This window comes from Lemur catta, chromosome 5, assembly GCF_020740605.2.
Source record: "Lemur catta isolate mLemCat1 chromosome 5, mLemCat1.pri, whole genome shotgun sequence".
Taxonomy (NCBI): domain Eukaryota; kingdom Metazoa; phylum Chordata; class Mammalia; order Primates; family Lemuridae; genus Lemur; species Lemur catta.
Window position 1 is genome coordinate 23162591 of NC_059132.1, and position 21158 is coordinate 23183748.

Genomic DNA, 21158 nt, shown 5'->3' on the forward strand with positions numbered 1-21158 from the left:
ACTTTCCCAGGCAGGCTCACAAATTAGCAGAGCTTGAGTAAGTTTTTGTGCCCTTGTGTTTCAGGGCCACAGGATCCATGCCTTATCCAGAAACTTCTGCAGTCTGGATTTCTTTTCAGGTTCTGTGGGCTCAGGCAAACAATGGAGTGTTAGGCCTGGGTAGGCAGAGGGGAGGGGAAGGGAATCCTCCCATCTCTCTGCCTGGGTTCCATCCCTTCTCAGGGGACAGGCCCACCTAGGGCACTGGCCAGGGAGCCCCAGCTAGCATCCGGGTTCTAGGGATCAGGGCCAGGCCAGACAGTGCCCGGTGTCAGTCACAGCAGGAAGAAACAGCAGGAAGATTTAGATGCTGCTAAGTGTGAAAAGCAGGTAAACAGGATTTATGAAGCAAGTCCAGGGGGCCACTTTCAGTCACAGGGCCGGACTTGTTTACCCCTGGAGGTCAGTAATGGCAAAGGCATAAGTGAGCCCAGGGGCTTCCTGCACAACTATTGCCCGCAGGACCGGAGGGAGGGCCGCGGCTGCAGATTCCTCGTGAGAGCAGGCCTTGGGGTGGTGTGGAGGGAACCCGAGGGAAGAAGGAGCCTAAGACCTAGGACGGGGTCAAATCTGAGAAAGAGGGGACAACCCCCTGCCCCCTCCGCCCCCTCCCCCTCCAGCCCAGGCTCTGCCTACCGCCAAGTTCACAAACTACTCAAAGCCGCACAGGAGAAATGACCTTTAATGTCTGACTTTGTTTGCAACCCCACCGAAGTGCCACCATTCGGTGAAGTACAAGGAGGGGCTGGAGAGGTACGAAGTCACGAGACAAACAGCGCCCGCGGCTGCCTCCTGGGCGCACACTCGCTCGCCCCGCGCGGGGGCCCACGCAGGCCACACGCACACCGCACGGACACACGCACGTGGACCCACGGTTAAATACATGTAGAGAGGGACTCGTTTATGTATATACAGAGGGGGAGAGGGAGGGAGGTGAGTCCCGGCGGCGGCGGCGGCGGCGGGTCCCCCAGGCTCTCAGCATGCTCGGCCCGGCTCTCCGCGCTCTACCTGGCACCCATGCCCCTGCCAGAAAAGCAGCCGCCCCTCCCCCCGTCCCCCGGGGGCGCGGGGACACTCCCCGCCCTCCCCCCACGGTGGTTTCCTCCCCCGGGGGAGGAAGCTGTGCGCAGGGGCCCTAAAGCTGCCCGGGCGCCAGGGGCATGTTGCTTTTGAAGCCCGGCTGCCCGTTGGCCACGTCGGCCGCAGCCTCGCGGCCCCCGTTGCCGGAGCCCCCGTCGGTCCCGGGGCTCTCGGGCTCGGCCAGCAGCTGGAAGGTGAAGAGCGGGCCCGAGCCGTGGCGGCCGCGGCGGCCGGGGTGCTCGGGCGCGGGCAGGCTCAGGAGCGCGCCGGGCGCTTTCCACTCCGGGAAGGCGCACAGCTCGACGGGCGGCGGCGGCGCGCCCCGGCCCAGGTAGCCCGGGCTCGGCGAGGCCGAGGGCAGGGTCCGCTGGCTGCCGCTCAGGCAGCTGCCGCTGTCATCCAGCGAGTCCTTGCGCGACTGCGAGCGCTCCAGCGAGCCGCCGCGCGTCCACGGCCGGTAGGTGTAGGCGCGGCCGCCCAGGCGGCGACGGCGACGGCGGCGGCGGCGGCCGCGGCACTGGCAGCCGAGGATGCGCACGAAGGCGCGCTTGAACTCCTTGCTGGAGCACGGGTAGATGATGGGGTTGAGGCAGCTGTTGAAGTAGCCCAGCCAGAACACCACCTTGAACACGGCGTCGGGGGGCTTCAGGGTGGAGAACAGGGAGCCTGCAGGAGGGAGGGGGCGGGGGGGGGCACGGGCAGAAAGACAGACAGCGGTTTGTGAGTAGTCAGGCTCTGTCCTCGGTGCGCCCCTCCTAAACCTTGCCATCCCCCGGCATGCCTCCTGCCAGCCTTTCCCCAGGCTGGATCGTCGCCTTTCTGCTTCAAAAATGAATGAATCCTACAGTCATTTTGTGGGCTAACCTCAATAACTTCCTCTTTGTCCGTGAACCCTTTCCTGATCTATCCAAGCAGCATCTAAACTCCTATATCTATAGATTTCCTTGGGCAGCACTTGCCACATTCAACCCATGTGACAATAAAAATTACCCATAATTGCACAGCTCTTTGGGACCAGGTACTGGGCTGGGTGTTTTACCTATAGTAGTTTATCCTTCACAGAACGCCATGCAGTAGTCGCTGATTTATTTCCGTGGCTAATAGGAGATATATTAAAGACCTAAACGTGAAAGGCAAAACTTTAAAGGTAAAAAAAGACAATATAAAGGACAATTTCTTTTTGATCTAGGGGTGGAGAAAAACAACTTCACACTTCAAAAGGATAAACCGTGAAGCAAAAATGGGAGATGATATTTACAATGTCTAAAACAGTCAAGGGACTGACACTTAGAATATGTAAGGCTCTCCTGCAAATAAATAAGAAAAAGCTTTCCCGGTAGAAACCCAGGCAAAGAAAATGAACGGTTTGCAAAATAGAAAACCCAAGGGCTAATGAACACATGACAAGACGCTCAAAATATTAGGCAGTCAAATAAGTGAAAATAGAAACCACAAAGAGATAGAACATATCTGATAGGGTGGCAAAAATTAGGAAACTGGGTAATTTCAAGTGTGGGGGATGGGGGCACCTTCCGCGTGGCTGGTGAGTCTTCTGGAGAAAACTGTGGCACCACTTGGCCTAATTATGTATAAACATACCTTGTGACCCAGCCATTCTGCTCCAGGGCACAGGTCTCAAAGAATTTTCACACAGATCCATAAGGGGACATGTATGAGGGTGCCTATGGCAGTTTCGTGTGTGGTGACAGGGAGTGGGAGAAAACCTGGGTGTCTCCCCCTGGGAAAAGTGCATACTTGGAGATTATGCAGCACTCAGAGGTCCAGGATGACTTGTCCACATAGCAGCAATATGGAAGGATCTTAAATACATCATTCTTTGTGAAAAAAAGTAGGAAAGAGAATGAGATTTACGACATAAGACCGTTTAAGTAACTTAGCAAAGAGCTGCATGCAGTTTGCAAAAACCTTTCAAATTAAAAAAAAAACGTATTAAACATAGAATGTTTGCGGGGGGGTGGAGGCAGAGGGAAATGGGAATGAAAGGAAATAAATCAATAAAATGAGTGAGGCCTGGCATAGACTGATGATGAGAGATGTTAGGAATCAAAAAACATGATTAACTCACCCCTCTGAATTTGAGATCCGAAAACATTTTATGGCAATATTAAATTAAAAATGATTTCCATTTTAAATACAAGGCAAGTGAAACTTGCAGAAGTTAAGTAACTTGCCCCAGGTCACTAGCATATTTGTAATACAGCTGGGATTTAAACTAAATTCTATTTGAATACAAAATATGTTTTGTTTTAAAAAAAGGATGCTATTAATAATACTCTGGAAAAATGAGAGAATATAAAAAAGCAAAAAGAAAAGAAAAAATGTTTAAAAAGCACACATAATCCTGCAATGCCAAAATATCACATTATTTTCAGATTTCATATTCTTTCAGATTTTTCCTATGTATTCTGTTAAATATTTATATACATATTTAAATATTTTTTTAAAAATGAGATTATACTTTTCAGAACATTTTGGATCTTTAAACCATGCCCCTAACCCTGACCTGGGATGTATTGACTTTCATATTCCTGCTGTATCTCTTCTGTTAGACTGAGCTTCCCAAGGGCCTGGACTGTGGGATCATCTTTGATCCATTTGTTGAATGGAGAGCCAGCACTCCTAGAATAGCTGAATGAGAGGGATCTTAGCAATTCAAAGTCCAACCATTTTGCAGATGGAGACGCCGAGACCCAGAGAGTAGCTGAAAATCCCCCAGGTGGTGACACAGATGCCACAAAAAACCCTATGTTTGATTTTGGACTGCCCTTGCGGTTCCTTTCTGTAGCACTTCACCTTGATTATGTGAGATTTGGCCTGTAGGTACAGGGAGCCCAGCTCCTATTTCTCTGCTTAGTAACCCATTGGTGACAGCTGGGACGAGAGAGATGGCTGGGCTCCTGGTATAGGAGCAAGCCAGCCAAGGGTTTAAACTTAGGAAGAGAGTTGTCCATGCCTGGGTGTAAGTGCTAACTGAAGTATTGACCGCTTTTCTCAATTTAGGGGAAAAACTGAGGGCTACATTCTAGATTTGCTCTAAGTAAGTCAGGTGAGGGCGCCATCTCGTGGTCTGATTTGTGACAAGGGCCACACCGTTAGGTTAATGTCCCACCGTTGGAGATAAGACACAGTACAAAAGTCAGCTGAAATGCAACTATGGTGTGTGAACACCTAGCATCCCATGATGGGGCAAGTTGTCTCTGTCCACGGGGATATTTTATTTTATTTTATTTATTTATTTATTTTGAGACACAGTCTCGCTCTGTTGCCCGGGCTAGAGTGCTGTGGCATCAGCCTAGCTCACAGCAACCTCCAGCTCCTGGGTTCAAGCAATCCTCCTGCCTCAGCCTCCCAAGCAGCTGGGACTACAGGCACGTGCCACCATGCCCGGCTAATTTTTTCTATTTTTAGTAGAGACAGGGTCTTGCTCTTGCTCAGGCTGGTCTTGAACTCCTGACCTCAAGCAATCCTCCCGCTTCAGCCTCCCAAGAGTACTAGGATTATAGGCGTGAGCCACCGTGCCCAGCCATACAGCTACATCTTATTTTGTTATTTTATTGTTTGCTTGTTAATATTAAGCCATCCCAGGGCTGGCTGAGTCCTTGTTCACTATAAATTCCTTCTGGGCAGGAACCATACCTTCATTTCTTTTCTTTTTCCCTTCCAGATTTTTATATTTTTATTGCAAAAGTGACACATGCTAAATTTTAAAAATTATGTATTACACAAAGTCTATTAAGTATAGAGTGAAAATTCTTTCTCCATTCCAGAAGAAGGGACCAAGAGGTAACAATTTTGTTTTTAATCCTTCTAGCTTTTTTTTTTCATGGGTTCATACTACACAGACCTTTCCCCAAATTGCTTTCTTTGCTTAGAATATGTATATTTCCCCATGTCAGGGTCTATGGTGCTATTTCACTTCTCTCCCCTCCCCTCAAGAGCTGCATTACAGCCTACTGTCTGGATATAGAGTAGTTTATTTAACACTCTCTAATGATAGTCGAGTAGGTGATTTCCAATTCTTGGCTATTCTGGACTGCAGTGATGAAAAGCCTCACACATTTCACTTTTTGCACATTTGAGTGTTTCTGTAGAATAAATTCCCACATGAGGAATCACTGGGCCATTTCCACATTTCAGCACTGACAGTTAGCAGAATTACCTTCTGAACTGGTTGCACCAATTTATCCTCCCATCAACTGTGCAGGCGTGTGACATTTTCCCTGCATCTCTGCTCCTCTGGGGTCTGTCAGCCTTTTTTTTTTTTTTTTTTTATGAGACAGAGTTTTGCTTTGTTGCCCAGGCTAGAGTGAGTGCTGTGGCGTCAGCCTAGCTCACAGCAACCTCAAACTTCTGGGCTCAAGCAATCCTCCTGCCTCAGCCTCCTGAGTAGCTGGGACTACAGGCATGTGCCACCATGCCCGGCTAACATTTTCTGTATATTTTTAGTTGTACAGCTAATTTCTTTCTATTTTTTTAGTAGTGATGGGGTCTCGTTCTTGCTCAGGCTGGTCTCAAACTCCTGACCTCCAACAATCCTCCCGTCTCAGCCTCCCAGAGTGCTAGGATTACAGGCATGAGCCACCGTGCCTGGCCTTGTCAGTCTTTTTAATCCTCGTTTGTTTGGTAGGTGAACAATGATCTTGCCCTCTCATTCCATTTAATTTTGCCCTCAGGCAGATGCCAACATGGCGCCCCCCCCAACATGACCTCAGTGAATTCTCGCAGGAGGGACCTCCCCTTTTTTTTTGTTGGAATGGGACTCTGAGGGGTAAAATCTTGGCTCTCCCATCAGCAGCCTTGTGACCTTGGGTGAGTTGCACGCTGTCCCTAAGCTTCAGGTCCTCATCAGTAAAATGGGGCTAATAACAGTATTGACCTCTCTGGGTTGTGGTGAGGATCAAGCGAGATAACACATGTGAAGTCCTCATGAGCACTCTGCATACCAGGTGCCTGCCACCCAATCAACTCTGCATTAACTATGATTAACCAAATAATAATTATTACATTATTTCTGCAAATCACTGATTGGGCTAGAAATCTAATTTAAGGAAACAGATTTGAGACCTGTGTTTGCTAACTCCATGTATCATTTTGGATAAATTGCTTTCCCATTCTGCCCCAGTTTTCCTTCTTTAATTGAGTGGATTGAGTTCGGTCCAAAATTCAATCTCCATGAAGCCAGAGACGGAAGCCCTGCCCATCCCTGCTGTCCTAGGCTCTCACCACAGAGGGGCAGTGTGTGTCAGGGACTGGATCTCCAGGCTGCCATGGATTCCATGAATATTTTGGCCTCTTCCCACCTCCCTCTTCCCGCAGCAGCACAGTAGCTACTGGGATTAGGGGCCCTGTTTGCTGTGCCTGCCCGGGTGGGAGCCAGGAAGCTGTAGTTAATTGACAAGGTGCTGAGACTGTTAGGCGTGTAAGAGGATGGGTGACAGAGATCTTTTCCCCTGGGTACCCAGACCTTTCACTGGAGGAGGGTAGGTGGGGACTAATGAAGCTGCCAGGAGAGGGAGGCAAATACAAGCAAGTGTGGGGTTCTGGAAGGCTCCGGGCTCTGTGCTGGGAGTCAGGGCTGTGCTGGGTTCTTTGACAATGCCACTAACTCACTGTGCATGTCCCTGAGCCTGGCTCCACTTCTGTTGCTCTTGAAATGATCCCAGTGCTCCTTGCCCTGGCTCTCAAAATTATGGTTTGCCAGGACTGCGAGAGACCTCCTTCCTTAATGGAGGCTCGCCGAGGGTGAGTTTCTCACTCAAGGTCACTCAGCTGGCGAATGGCAGAGTGGCTGCCAGGACCTGTTCAAGTTGCCATTCATTTGCTTCAACAAACATTTATTGAGGCAGGGGAGTTTAGTGGTTAAGGACCTGCTCAGATGTTGTGGTTAGGTGGATCTGGGTTCAAATCCTAGCCCTGGAATTCTCTGTTGTGTGACTTTGGAGAAACTCCTTGAGTTTGGAAAGGCTCAGTTTCCTGAAAAATGGGGAGGGAGATAGTTCTTTTTTGCATGGATGAGATGAGCATAGGCTTGGTAAGTGCCTGGCATATGGAAAGCTCTCAATAAGTAGAGCTATGAAGACTGCTTTGAATTCTGCTATTTCTCCTGCCAGTGCTGCTGCTGCCACCAGTACCACTGCTACGGAGATGAGGACAGTGGCAAAGAGAATGACATCTACTGCACTGTCCGGGCATTGGGACTCTCTCCCTGCTGCTCTTTCCAGCACAAGCCCAAGGATGGACTCCACGTGGTTTCCGAACCTGCTAAAATCGTGTGCAACATTCATGCATTTTTCCAGGGGGAGGGTCCATAGCTGTCATCGTGGTCTTGAAGGGACCCGTAACCCTCAGAGGGTTAAGACATTGACCCATCTCAAGTCTAGGGCTTGCTACACATCTGGACCGACATTTACTTAACACTTTTCTTCGAGTCCATTCACTTTTGGTATCTCAACTCCATTCTTTTGAAGGAAGCTTTCTGTCGCGATTCAAAAACTTGCATCATTTGCTATAAATAAAATGTCATACTAGAGAAAAATAAGATGAAAACAAAATAGTATCTGTACCTTCTGGATCTCTCCAGACTGTGGTGGGCCTGGGACCTGCTCTCTCTTTCTCAAAAAGGAAGATTAGCAGGGGTTGAAAGGTGTTGAGGCATTTTGGCCCTAAACTGAGAGGCATCCCTCTTTGAGCAACTGAAAGGACTGAAAAAAATCTGAATAGGGAACCACTTGATCACTAGCGAGTCCAGGTCCTGGCACATAGTAGGTGCTAAATAAATATTTTCTCACTGACTGAATATGTGACTCAGAGTTTCTTGTGCTATCTCTAGCTGTCACCACTACATCCATAGTGAATTCGACCTGCGGTGCACACGTGACCCTGAGAAACTGCATGCTGGACGCCCTGTGGCTTTACTCTGATACCTCCTGGCAGCCTCTTGTTTAGACTCATTAAGCAGATCAAATGAGGCAAAACTTCTGAAAGGGCTTAGAGGGGTTGGAAGCTCACTACCTTGGGGAGGCATTTCTATTATTTTTACCCTTTTTTCCCACTGGGGGCTGGGGGAATAGAAGGTGAAGCTTGGGGGAGGAGGGATAAGTCCAGGAACAGATGTTGCTGTAAACCCACCTGCGTCACTTGGGCTTTGAGTGCCCAAGGGCGATTTAGAGGGATTGAGAAGTGCAAGGATCAAAGGCTAATGCCGAGCAGAATCTGTACAGGGAGAAGTATTTCTTGGCTGGACATGGTCCCAGCAGGTCATCCTTAAGGTGCCATTCAAATCTGAACAGTAAACAGTGAACAGTGAAGGTCTCAGCCCTCTGTGAACCTCCACTCTTCAAAACAAGCTCTACCCTGTTCCAGGCACCGGGCTAAGTGCTTAACCATTGTTGTGCCAGTTACTTCTTCAACAGTCCCTGTGACCAGGGCAGCCCCTTACGACTGTGCTGTGCACGGCTCTAGGGGGCAGCATTCATATTGTCGCCTACAACAGTCCTTGGTGACTACATGGCCAACCTGCATGCACGGGCCTGGGGGCCGTGACTATTACACGCAGGGGAGCAGAAATCAGGTTTGATAGGTAAGTTGCCAGAGGTCACAGAGCTGGCAGGTGATGGAATATTAGAATCTGAATCCAGGCAGCCTCTCCCAGAGGCTCTTAATCACCAACACCACAGCTCACGGGAAGACAGAATGTACATGCTCGTGTATGGGAAGGACGGGAAGGAGACACAGTGGAACGTCCACAGTGCTTATCCTTGAGTGGGGGAATTACGGGTGAATTTTCCTTCTCTGTGCTTTTCGGTGTTTTCCAAAACGTTCCCCATAAACATAATTTACTTCTGGAACTGGGAAAAAGTCCAGTGAATTTTATTTACAAGCGAAAAAACAAACAAGCCAAAAGATGCTGTCTTTATTAGGTCCTCGTCATGTGCCAGCCAACGTTCTTAGGTCCCATGTCATTTAATCCCAACAGCAGGTCCCTGAGCGGGGTGGGATTATCCCTGTTTTACAGATGAAGAAATGGGGACTCAGGTGGAGAACAGCCCCAGACCAAGGTCCCCGAATGGAAGAGACAGAGAGGTTTGAAATGAAATCTGTTGTTTTGGAGACTGCAGCGAGGTGTGGGAACCTAAAGCCCCACGTATCTGGTCCACAAAATGCCAGCATTGGGCTGGGTGGTTTCTAACAGCCCTCTGGGCCCTGACATTCTGGGACTCTGGGGTTGTAAATTTGATTTGATTTATTTCACAGTCAGCGTCAAACAAGCCAACGGCCTCAGGGGAGCCAGTGGGTGGTGAAACCATTCTTGATCCGCTTGTAAATGGAGTGGAACTCCTTCTCAACATGGCTCTTATTAGGAGCATTTGGCTACATCTTCGGCCAAACCAAGTCTCCCCAGCTGAAAGAGCTTGGCCCAATAAAAACTAGAAAAATTTAAAATAGTTACTAATTCTTTCAGCAGCGGCTTTGTAAAAGGAGGTTTCCTTGGATTTGGAAATTCCTTTCGAGGTTTTTCCATTTTCATTTGCCACTTACCCCTGGAATGAGATCATAAACTTGTCCAGCAAATCCAATATCTTTGGGGCCAACAGAGCCATGTTAAGTCTTAAAGCAAATGCTGAAAACAGTATTAATCACCAGAGCCACTTTTTGCCGGTTCCTGAATCAGTTATTAGGTGCTATGTTTACAAAGATTCTCTAATATAATCCTTGTGGCAGCCCTGCTACTATGTATTAATAGTTCATTTCACAGATGAGGAAACTGAGGCTTAAGAGGTTAGCAAGATCATATGCCTAGTAAGTGGTGGGGTTCGGATGAAAACCCAGCTCTGAAGCCTGGGCTCTTCCTCATTGTTTAATAATAAGAAATAGGTGCATCTATTTAATTCCTTAAACATTAGGCAATTTCTCCCTTAACTGGGAACACTTTCTCTCTCCACTGGATTGTTAAAGCACTTTTTCCTAACCTAAAATGTGGCATTTATCACTTTCGACCTTGGATCTCAAATGCTTAGGTCTACGTCTCATATCTTCTGATTAGACTATGAATGTCTAGAAAAGAGAGTTCATGCCTGATTCTTCTCTCCCTGCCCAAGGCCTACCATAGTGCCTGACATGTGATGGGCACTCAGTGAACAGGTGTTGCATAAATAACAGTGATAAAAATAATAAAACTGAAATTAGCTTAACCCTTGGCTACTCAAAGTGAGGTTCATAGGTAAGCAGCTCCTGGTGCTTGCTAGAAATGTCGAATCTCTGATCCAGTGAGTCAGAATCTGCTGCTTTTTTTTTTTTTTTAAGCAATGGGGTCTTACTATATTGCCCAGGCTGTGCTTGAACTCCTGGGCTCAAGCAGTCCTCCCTCCTCAGCCTCCTGAATAGCTGGGACTACCGCGTGAGCCACCGTGTCCAGCTTAGAATCTGCTTTTTAACAAGATCCCGAGGTAAGAAGTATTGCCTTAGTTTGCATTACAATTTCATTCTTAAAAATTATTTCCCTGCGTATCTTGGGATTCATGGGTGAGCAAAGGCTGGGCTGAGAGCCACCTCACCAAGGGATTGACTCCCGTGCTCCCGTGTGCTCCCAATACTCCAGTGACTCCTACAGTTTGTAGGATAAAGTTCAAACTGCTTAGGCTGGAATTTAAGACCCGCTCAACTTTGCTGCAGTGGACTAATTCTTTGTAACACTCATTGACTTTTCTGGCCCCTTCCCCTTTATTCAGGCTGTCCACTGGTCTGAGATGCCATTTCCTCTCCCTTCTTCCTTTCCATCCTTTCCAGGTTGGTTCAAACTCCTTCTCATAACTACCTTCCTCTGAAATGTGAAGGCAGCAGAAAGGAACTAGCAGGCCAAGAAGACCAGGTAAAATCCAGGTGACCTGCACACCTTACCTAATTTCTTCTTCACAATAGGCAGGAGGGACAGGTGGTCTCTGTAATTCTCTATTTATAAATGTGGAAATCAGGGCTATGAGTGTGCAGAACTCACAGCTATCAAGTGGTGGAGTTAGGATTCAAACCCAAATCTGTTGGGCTCCAGAGCAGTTTCCATAATACACAATATTGTCTCCAGACTCTTAGAACACTTCTGGGGTGGGGGAGGCTAGAATTGTTTACTTAGTTTTTTGTAATGATGTCTTTACATATATTTTATCTTGTCACTTTAGGCATTGTTTCAACACCTTAAAGATGGGGTCTGTGTCTTACACTGCTAGCACAGGACTTCTAGCGCAGGGCTAGGTGTGCAGTCAGTGCCCATTGATTACCAATTGATTAATTGATCAACCCTTTCCAACTTCCAGTCAGGGAGCAACCTCCTGGCTGAGGCCCAGAGTTGGGAGCAGATGGGACAGAATGGTTTCTGCAGCACTTACGGGTTTGTCTTCCATGTGAAGCTGGGTTTGTTCCATGCTTTGACCTCACTGAAAATGGCAATTTCCCTGCAGAACACTTTTAGAAACCGGGCATTGGTGGGACTTGATGTAAAGAAGCTGTGAAACTTTATAAAGGGTCATGAAAAGAACACATCTATAAAGGAGAGGCATGGTTTGCTTTGTACAGGAAGTCTCTATCCAAGATAATTTCAGTTCTCTCCAAATTAATCTGAAAATTCAAAACAATCTCATTAAAATTCTAACAAGTTTTTTGTTTGTTTGTTTTTGTCTTTTGTGTGTGTGTGAGATAGAGAGAGTGAGTGTGCTAAGTGATCCAAAACCAAATGTACGGAAGAACATGGAATTTGAAAGAATAACTATGAGAAAAATTCCAGGTCAATTGAAAATAAAGAGGAATGGTAGGGGATGGGGGCGGGGGAATGGGTAAATCACCTCTATAGAGATTAAAACCTGTCATAAAATCATAGTAATTAAAAAAATACTAGGGCAGGAAGTGCCGGAAAAGGCAGAAAGATCAATGAGATTATGTAGTTTAGAAAGAGAACCAAATATCCACAGGAACTTTTATGCCATTTCAATGCTTTTGGGGAAAAAATAGATTATTCTATAAATGGTATTGGAGCAACAGGATAGCTATTTAGAAAGAAATAAGGCTGGATCTCTACTTTATTTCTTACACTGAAATAAACTCAGATCCGAGATTTTAAATATAAAAATGTTATTAAAATATTAGAGGAGGACATAGGCAAATGTTTTTATAATTTTGAAATAGGAAAGACCTTTTTAAGCACAACTGAATTTCAGGATCTGTAAAGAAATGTATTGTATCTAGACATTTCTGTAAGACGGTAAACTTCAAAAACAAGAAGAATTGAGAGAAATATTTGTAATTCAAATGACAGTAAAAGGAACACTGTAAAACACAAAGCTCTCTTTCAAATCAATAAGAGAAAAACAACTCAATTGAAAAATAACCAAATCATATGAATGAACAAATAACAAGAATAAGCACAATAGACACCCAATGAATTAGTGAAAAAATGTAAAATTCTTTTATAAAATAAATAATACAAATTTAAAAGCAGCAAAATATTTTAGGTCTATTGATTTGGAAGATATTTTAAAAATGCTTATGCTTAATTTGATGAGGGTGTGGGAAGACACATATTGTCATACATTCTGGGTGGGGTATCAATTTTGGGCAGAAAATTGGCATTATCTAATAAGATTAAAATGAGTATGGCTTTTGATCTAAGTACTTGACATTCAGGAATTTATCCTATAGAAGTATTCTTGAAAGGGAGCAAAGATGAAAGTATAAGGAACTGCAGTCATGTTCCCCCCAAATAGGAAATAACCTAAATTTCCAACAATAGAGGATTATGAAATAAACCATATAGCATTCACACAATGAAAAAGTGTACATCTATTAAAATGGTAAGCTAAGTTGGCAATGATGCAAATTTCAAGACAGAATGCTGAGTATGATCTGATTTCTATAAAAAACTTTATGTGTGTGTGTATCAGTATATTTACAGCAAAAACATCTGGATGAATATATACAAAACTATTCATAGTAGTTATCTCTGGAAGATATGTTTATGTAAAGATTTTCACTTTGTAGTTACAATTCTTTTGCAAAGAACAAATATTCCTTTAGTAATTAATGAGAGAGAGAGAGAGAGAGAGAGAGAGAGAGAGAGAGAGAGAGAGAAAAGAGTGATATTGAGAGAGAGAGACAAACGTTGAAAATATAGGGGGAGATGTCCTGAACATGAGTGCAGCTAAAAAAAACCAACTACATATGTATATATATATATATATATGGAGAAAAAAGAGCCAGCCATGGGATATTAGCTGGCAGACAATCAGGCTGGGTCGTGGCCTTTCAGGGCCCCAGTTTCTCCATGCACAAATAAGAGGGTTGCATTAGCTACCAGGGCTTCCTCTTTCTCTGACTCTAAGCCTTGTGTTCACTCTTTAGAGAAAAAATGGAAATTAGGGGAGAAGGTACAAATATACCTCCTGCCAGAGCTGCTTTGAGCCTAGGACAAACAGGCCCACAACACTAGATCCATTCTTCCAAGGTGGTCCATGAACCTGCCGACTGGGTGTCGGGCCTGGGTGTCTTGGGATGAAAGGCTCCATGAGAGAACAGGGACAATTTCTGGCCCTGGAGAATCAGACGGTAAAACACCCAGATTGGGCCGCTCAAGCCATTAGGCTCTGTGTGGTCCCTTTCATCCCCTCTCTCAGTAGCTGCTTGCTGGGTTCCCTGCGCTCTTCTCTCTGACTCATCTCTTTGTTCTGTCTTTTGACTGGTGGGAATCAAAACTTTTCCGATGTTCAGACTGGTATGCCAGGCTCTGTGTCACCTCTCCACTTGTCTGGTCCAGTCTGGGACACATTCCTCCCTGACGGGCCACACCTGGGACTCATGCCCTTCCTTGTCGCCTGCAGCCCTCAGGGTTTCTCAGCCCTGAGTGAATGATGCTGGTGCACGTCTCCAGGGCGTCTTTTCTTCTCGCTGGAGCCCTCTCTTGCCTTTCTGTATCCCGAGAGCCAAACGCGTTGACTGGTATGGTGCGTATTGCAGAACGAAATGATTGGTTTTTGCTGCTGAATGTGTGCGGCTCTCAGATCCCAGCACAGTGAGGCTTTGTCTTCCTTCTCTGTCTAGGTCTACAGACATGTCATAACACGAGCCGGAAATTCGTGCCCTTTCTCGTAGCTTGAGGGAAACCTTCCAGGTGGAAGTTCCTGGAGCACGATTCATTGCTCAACTAGGAGATATCCTGTAGGACACCAAGTTGGGTGGGCTTGCTATAGCCATGCAAGAGTGTTTTCTGAGAAATTCGACGAAGAAAGGTCTGAATGTGTTCAGTATTATTGCCTGTGCTGTTTATATATGTGTGGCTCAGATACCAGCTGGGAGCCTTTCCACCCCTTGAAAGCTAGGTGAGATTATCTCCTATATCCTTTTGTCATAACCCTGGAAGTTCAAAACACTCCATTAGAGTCTCTGGATTCCTGGAGTGGGGTGGGAGGACTAACTCCAATCTGGCCTCTCTTGCCTCTTGGGCTTCATTGCCCTTGACAACCTCCTCTTCTTGTACCATATTGAGGCAATGATTCCACAAGAGAAAAATCACCCACATGAAGTGGAATGGACTGAATGTTTTTGTCCTTCTAAAATTCATACGTTGAAGTTGTAACCTCCAATGTGATGGTTTAGGAGATGGGGCCTTTAGGAGGTAATTAGGTCTTGAGGGTGGAGTCCTCATGAATGGAATTAGTGCTCTTATAAAAGGGACCCCGGAGAGCTCTCTTGCCTTCTTTCCTCCATGTGAGGCGACAACAGGAAGGTGGTCGTCTGCAGCTCGGAAGAGAGCCCTCACTAGAACCCAACCCTACTGATACCTTGAGCTCAGACTTTCAGCCTCCAGAACTGTGAGGAATACATTTGTTGTTTATAAGCCACCCATTCTAGGGCACCTTGTTATAGCAACATGAATGACTCTGACATCAGGCATTTAGAACTACTCAATGCTGGGCTCCCTGATCCCCTTCTTGCCCCTCTCATCTCTGTTCCTCTCCGCCTCCCTCCCAGATTGCCCCAGGAGTTCCAAATTCTTATGTCTCTTTTAAGGCGAGAATTTCCAGCCTCTTTTCTGGTAGCTTTGCTGTCAGCCTTGTTGAGGGCAGCAGGGAGGAGAGAGTCGGGGGTGGTGATGGGGAGAGATGGGTTTCATCTTCTACCTCTACCTCTAAATTCTCCAAAGACACTTCGTTTCCTCAAAGAAAATCTAGATTTTTCAGAAAATGCGGTTCTCTCTACCTCTTTTCATGTGAATAAATGCTCCATTCTCCATTTGACATAGGCTTTTGGATTATCATTCTTAGTGAGGGGCCCCAAGCTTTGCTCCCTTTTACTGAGAAAGTCTTTGTTGAACAGTTCTTAGATGCTTGCAGCTGGGCTGAGCATCTAGTCAAGGAGACTAACATTGAGTAGGGAAGCAGAGAGATTTCACTGATTATTCTGTCCTCACAAGTCTACGAGGTGGTTATATTTATTAAGCCCATTTTGTAGATAAAAAAAAAGTGACAGCTCAGAGTGATTAATAAAAAAAAAAAATGACAGCTCAGAGTGATTAAGAAACATGCTCAAGATTACATAGCTGTGGAGATTCAATTCCAGGCCTAACCCAGAACTACTGGTCTTTCCACTACCCCAGTGTTGATTTCCACAGCCTGGAGGCTTGTCACTCCCCTGGAACATTCGCTGTGGAGGTGTCTAGAGGAAAACCAGGAGGTGCCGGTTACACGGTTACACGTAGGGCTGGAGAGATGTGTGGGAAGGAGGTGTTATTTGATATTGCTACTTTCAAAGAATGTTCCTGCAAAGATGATTCCGTCTTTGCATGTTTTGAGGAGACAGGAGCTGGAAGGGCAGGGACTGGCACCCCTTTTGTGGGTGGGGGCGTAACCGCAGTGGGGAAAGCGTGTTTCAGAAAGCCTGTAACTTAAGGTTATTGCGCTCTTGAGAGAGGAGGCCTGACTTCTTACACGGCGTCCTGGAGAATGTGTGCTGACTCTCGCAATAGAAATAGACTCAATCTTTATGAGATTTCCAAAGAAAATACACAAGATAGTGGTGATCTGACTTTAATAACGAAAATGGCAATAGCAAAAGCAGTTACCATCTATCGAGAGCTCATGGGGCAATCGCCATAACCGACCGCTAAGATGCATGTCTCATTCAGTGCCCCAAACAATTCTAAGTGGGAGGTACAGCCAACTGCCCCATTTTACAGATGCTGAAATTGAAGCTTAGAAAAGAAGCAGTTTCTTTAGAGTCACAGAACTAACTCATTACAAGCCACGAGCTCCTGCTTTCCCATCTACTACTGTTTGGACCCTGTGAGGCAGGCCACGAAGAAACCAAGAAACCAGGGACAGCAGTTCCCCCATCCACAGTTTTGCTTTCCACTGTTGTAGTTACCTGTGGTCAACTGCAGTCCGAAAATATTACATGCTATGAGATATTTTGAGAGAGAGAGAGAGAGACCACATTCATATAACTTTTATTACAGTATAGTGTTATGATTGTTCTAATCATAACAATAGCTAATGGTGCCCAAGACCACCTCATCCTAGGCAGAAACCCGGGGAGTCGTGGTGATGGGAACAAGGGCTTTTGTGACTTTTTATTGCTTGGCTTAATGTATCTTTTCATTTCCATCCTGTGAAAACTTACCCGTGCCCAATCTTCTCGCTTTTGTTCTTGGCATTGCCCATCTACAGATTATTGTTAATCCCTTACTGTGCTGAATTTATAAATTGAACTTTATCAGAAGTATGTGTGTATAGGAAGAAATAGTGTATGTAGAGTTCGGTGCTATCTGTGGTTTTGGGCATCTGCTGGGGATCTTGGAATGACTCCCCCACAGATAAGGGGTGACCACTGTACCAAAAGGAAATCTGGGAAAGTGGAGCAGAGTTCACAGGAGACTGGCAGGTGCACAGGGGTAAAGAAGAGCCAGGTTTAGGTGTGAATATACCGTTTTCAGATGACTTCTCTTCCCAGCCAAATCCAGGAGAAACTGTAATTATTTAGAATTGAAAAGTTATCCACCTGCCATCTCTAGGCCTCGTGAAAGGTAAGTCCTGGGCACCTGAGAAGGTGGAGGGAGGGTGGACGCTTAACTCACAAATTCTTCCATGCTCTGTAGATGGGCAATGCCAAGGACAAATGCGAGAAGATGGGGCAAGGGTAAGTTTTCACAGGATGGAGGTGAAAAGATAGAATTAAGCCAGGCACTAAAAAGGCTAAAAAAAGGCACAACAGCCCTTGTTCCCATTACCACTCCTCTCCATATTTCTGCCTAGGATGAGGTGGTCTTGAGCACAGTGAGACCCCAAAGGTGGCCATGGGTGGGTGGCCGGGCCAGGGCAGCTCACGTTCCAGCCCGAGGAGCTGCCTGCGCTCGCGTGCGTGTCTCACGGTGGTGTGGCCCTGCCCATCCGGATGGAGCTAAATTCCCCACTGGGTCACCCAAAAGGGCAGTTCGCTCAAGCTTGCTAATTCCTCTGTCCACCTTCTTCTTTACAGGCTGGGACCAGATGTCCCACCCCCAATTCTGAAAATGTCTCTGAGCCTCAATGGATCTTTATGAAAAACAGCCCCGCTACTCCCAGAGGCACGTGCTCAGGCCAACGAGGTCTCGCAGAAAAAACGCGCCTGGCATAGCAGCATTCAGAGCAGATGGATGGGCGAGGCCCTGGACCTCACTCTCCCAACCTCCGTTGCCCTGATCCACTGCTCGTGACAGGTGGAGGGGTCCGTGGAGGTTTGACTGATCTGGGACGAGGCTTTGGAAACCATAAAGGAGTAGGATGCAAGGGGAGATAATGAAAAACACCAGCGTGTGAGGAAGTGCATTTGGTAAGAGGCTTCCAGACTTGTTCTTCCGAGGCTGCTGAAGTGCACAAATGGAGGCAGGCTGGTGCTGGCCGGTCCATCTGCTCGGAGGTCTTGCTGGCCTGGTAGAGGACAGTATGACCTCAGGAGACAGTCTTGACCTGAGCACTTGCCTTCACATGGCAAATGCATCATTATAGTGCCTGGGCATTTTATTCCAGTCCCTCCCGCTCAGGATCCTTATGCTGCAGGACTGTTAAAAAGAACAATCTGGTAAAACCAGCATTTGATGACTGGGTTTATTAGTCCCACTTTTACTTCTAATTTTAATGTTAGTGCATCAATCCTCTAGCAAGCACAGGAGTTCTTAATGGTGTCTGTGAGTCACTGAAAAATAAGGGATTATTTGATGTGCACATGTACGTTTTTTGTGTAACTGTTTCATAGCTTCCAGCAAATTTTCAAAAGGGCCCATGTACTGAAAAATGGATAAGAGCCATTGATTTAAAGAAAATCACTGTTTTGATCAGGAACCAGGTTGCATGCATGCTCTGAAAGCGTGAATGAGCTGTCAGAAGATTGGGCTTCATTTCTTTAATGAACAATACAAATTTAATAGTACCTCATGTTGGTAATGATGTGAGTGAATCGGCATTCATATCCTGGTCGTGGGAGTATACATTGGAACATACCTTCTGGAAGGTAATTGGGTAATGTGACTCAAAGGCTCAGTTTTAAGAATTTAGTTTCCCTGAAATTATAATTCTAAGAATTTATGTTAGTGGCTAAGTGTCCTAGCTCTGGAGTCAGACTGACTTGAGTTAAATTTGAGCATTGCTACCTATTATCTATGTCACTGTGGGCAAGTTACTTAACCTTTCTAGGCCTTAGTTTCCTCATCTGTAAAATGGAGGTAATGTTATTTATCCGTAGGATTTCTGGAAGGCTTAAATGAGAAAATACATATAAAACACTTACTACAGTATCTGAGGCACAACAAAAACTCAATAAATGTTATTATTATTTAGATACAAGGATTTTATTGCCACATTAATTATCATATCATCACTAAATATTGGAAACTGCCCCCAATATTCAGCATAAGTGATTGGCTTCATGATACATGTAGCTCAACCAGTGAAGATTAAATCAGTGAATATGATTAGAAAAGTGTTCATAATATGTTAAAAGATAAAGAGCAGGTACAAAACAGTATGTCTGACATCATCCCATAGAAAGATGGCTGAATAAACAGGCATTAAACATTTCAGTGGTTATGTTTGAGGGGCACCTTTTTATTATCTTCTCTTTGTTTTTCTGTAGCTTCTAAATTTTCTATACTGAAGTGTATAACTTCTTGTAAGAAGGCAAAACTCATCCAATAAAAGTTATTTTTCGAAAAAACGATGACTGATGTCAGTTGCAAAACACTTTGTGACTTTGAGTGGTCATTTCTGGGAAGGTGCCCTTCTTCCTGTTGCACTTGAGTTGTACCTTCTTTCCTGTTGAGATACTGGGAAACTCAAATGAAAGGGGGAGCGGAAAGGTGCTTTGTGAAGGGTGGTACGTGGCATGTGTGGAAAAACAGGGCTTCTCAAGCCAAGGCACTTTTGCAAAATAATCCTCACTGTTGTGCAGGAGGACTCAGGAGGCCCAGCTGTCTGGACTTTGAGAACATTCCTCCAGCCCTGGGGCTAAAGGCCCATTATGATTAACTCTGGGAACTTGGTATGGATTGACGATGAAAGGTACAGCGACTTTCAGCCACGGAAATTGGTCCGCAGTCAGGAGGATCCCAAGTTTAATCTCTGTGAAACTGATGGGCAAGTGTGGCCATGCTTTCTAATTAGGCAGCAGCAAAGTAATTGATCAAATCAATTCCCTTCATGACGCAAAGCCAAAGAACCCAGGGACAGCCTGAGCTTGGAGGAGCGTCCAGAAAGCCAGAGAACGTGAATCCCTCTCTGAGATGTTAATGTGGTTAATCTAAATTGCTTCATTAATTGCTGGCTCCTTTCTCAATAACAGATAATACGGTGACGCAATATACCTTGCATGTCCCTCACGTGGCTAGACTATGGACTGGGATGATTTAAATTGTGCTCATTCATTTTTTTTTTCGTGGATTTACAGCAAGCATTAAACTTCATCAGGCTTAAAGAGCCTTGGAAAGGCTTCTGGAAAGAAGCAAAGTCATAGCTGGGTCCCTCATTTCATTTATGAATAGCTTTACCATTAATTTGAAAGCCAGTGTATTAGAAAAAGAATATAAAAGGGAAACCATTAGAAGAAATGAGACTTATTGCAGCACCCAAGTGTTGAGACAAACATTTTCAACCTATTTAATGCAGATCAAAGGAAGAAAAGCACTGAAGAGGCTGCTTTGGTTGAGTGAAATAAGCACGGGATTTGGGGGCAGAGAGAGCTGGTTGCAAGCTGGGCTCTGCCACTCATGAGCCCTGAGAACTTGGTCAATAATTTTACCTTTTTGAGCCTTGGTTTTCTTATTTGTACAATGGAGAGAATTAGACCATCCTCAAAGGGTTGTGAAGATTAAATAAGATAACATACTAAAACACCTAGCTCAGTGGTGGGGACATAATAAATGCTCAGTAAATATTAGTTTTCCATCAGTGTCTTGCCCTCTGAACAAAGCCTGAAATCTTGTCTTTGTTCTTTATTACAAACTCATGTATCTTAGTCCAACTGTCTGTGCCATTGGATTTCAAGACTATTAGAGACAAGGTAACCTAGAGGCTTTCCAGAATTTATGCCATGTTTATGTGTGTGAGCTCTGATACTTTTTTTTTTTTTTTTGAGACAGTGTCTTGCTTTGTCACCCCGGTTGGAGTGCAGTGGCATCAGCATAGCTCACTGCAATCTCAAACTTCTGGGCTTGAGTCATCCTCCTGCCTCAGCCTCCCAAGTAGCTGGGACTACAGATGTGTGCCACCACACCTGGCTAATTTTTTTTCTATTTTCTGGTAGAGACGGTGTCTCGCTTTTGCTCAGGCTGGTCTTGAACTCCTGACCTCAAGAATCCTCCCACCTTGGGCTCCCGGAGTGCTAGGATTACAGGCGAGAGCCACCGTGCTCAGCCAGGGAGCTCTGATTCTTAACAGGGGGCACAACAGAATCTGGGAGTGGGAATTTATGTCAAGTTTTTAAAAAGCATCTTTAGTATTATCTATACTTTT

At 45.6% G+C, this 21158-nt stretch overlaps 1 protein-coding gene across 1 annotated transcript in view; it reads right to left on the reverse strand.

Moving 5' to 3' along the window:
- Positions 1-704: 704 nt before the first annotated feature.
- The window catches only part of ADRA1B (adrenoceptor alpha 1B), a 47663-nt gene continuing 27209 nt past the window's right edge, over positions 705-21158 (reverse strand). Inside the window, exon 2 of the mRNA XM_045552685.1 lies at positions 705-1785. Within this exon, the coding sequence (XP_045408641.1) occupies positions 1175-1785 (611 nt within the window). The 3' untranslated portion in view covers positions 705-1174. The remainder of the gene's footprint in view (positions 1786-21158) is intronic.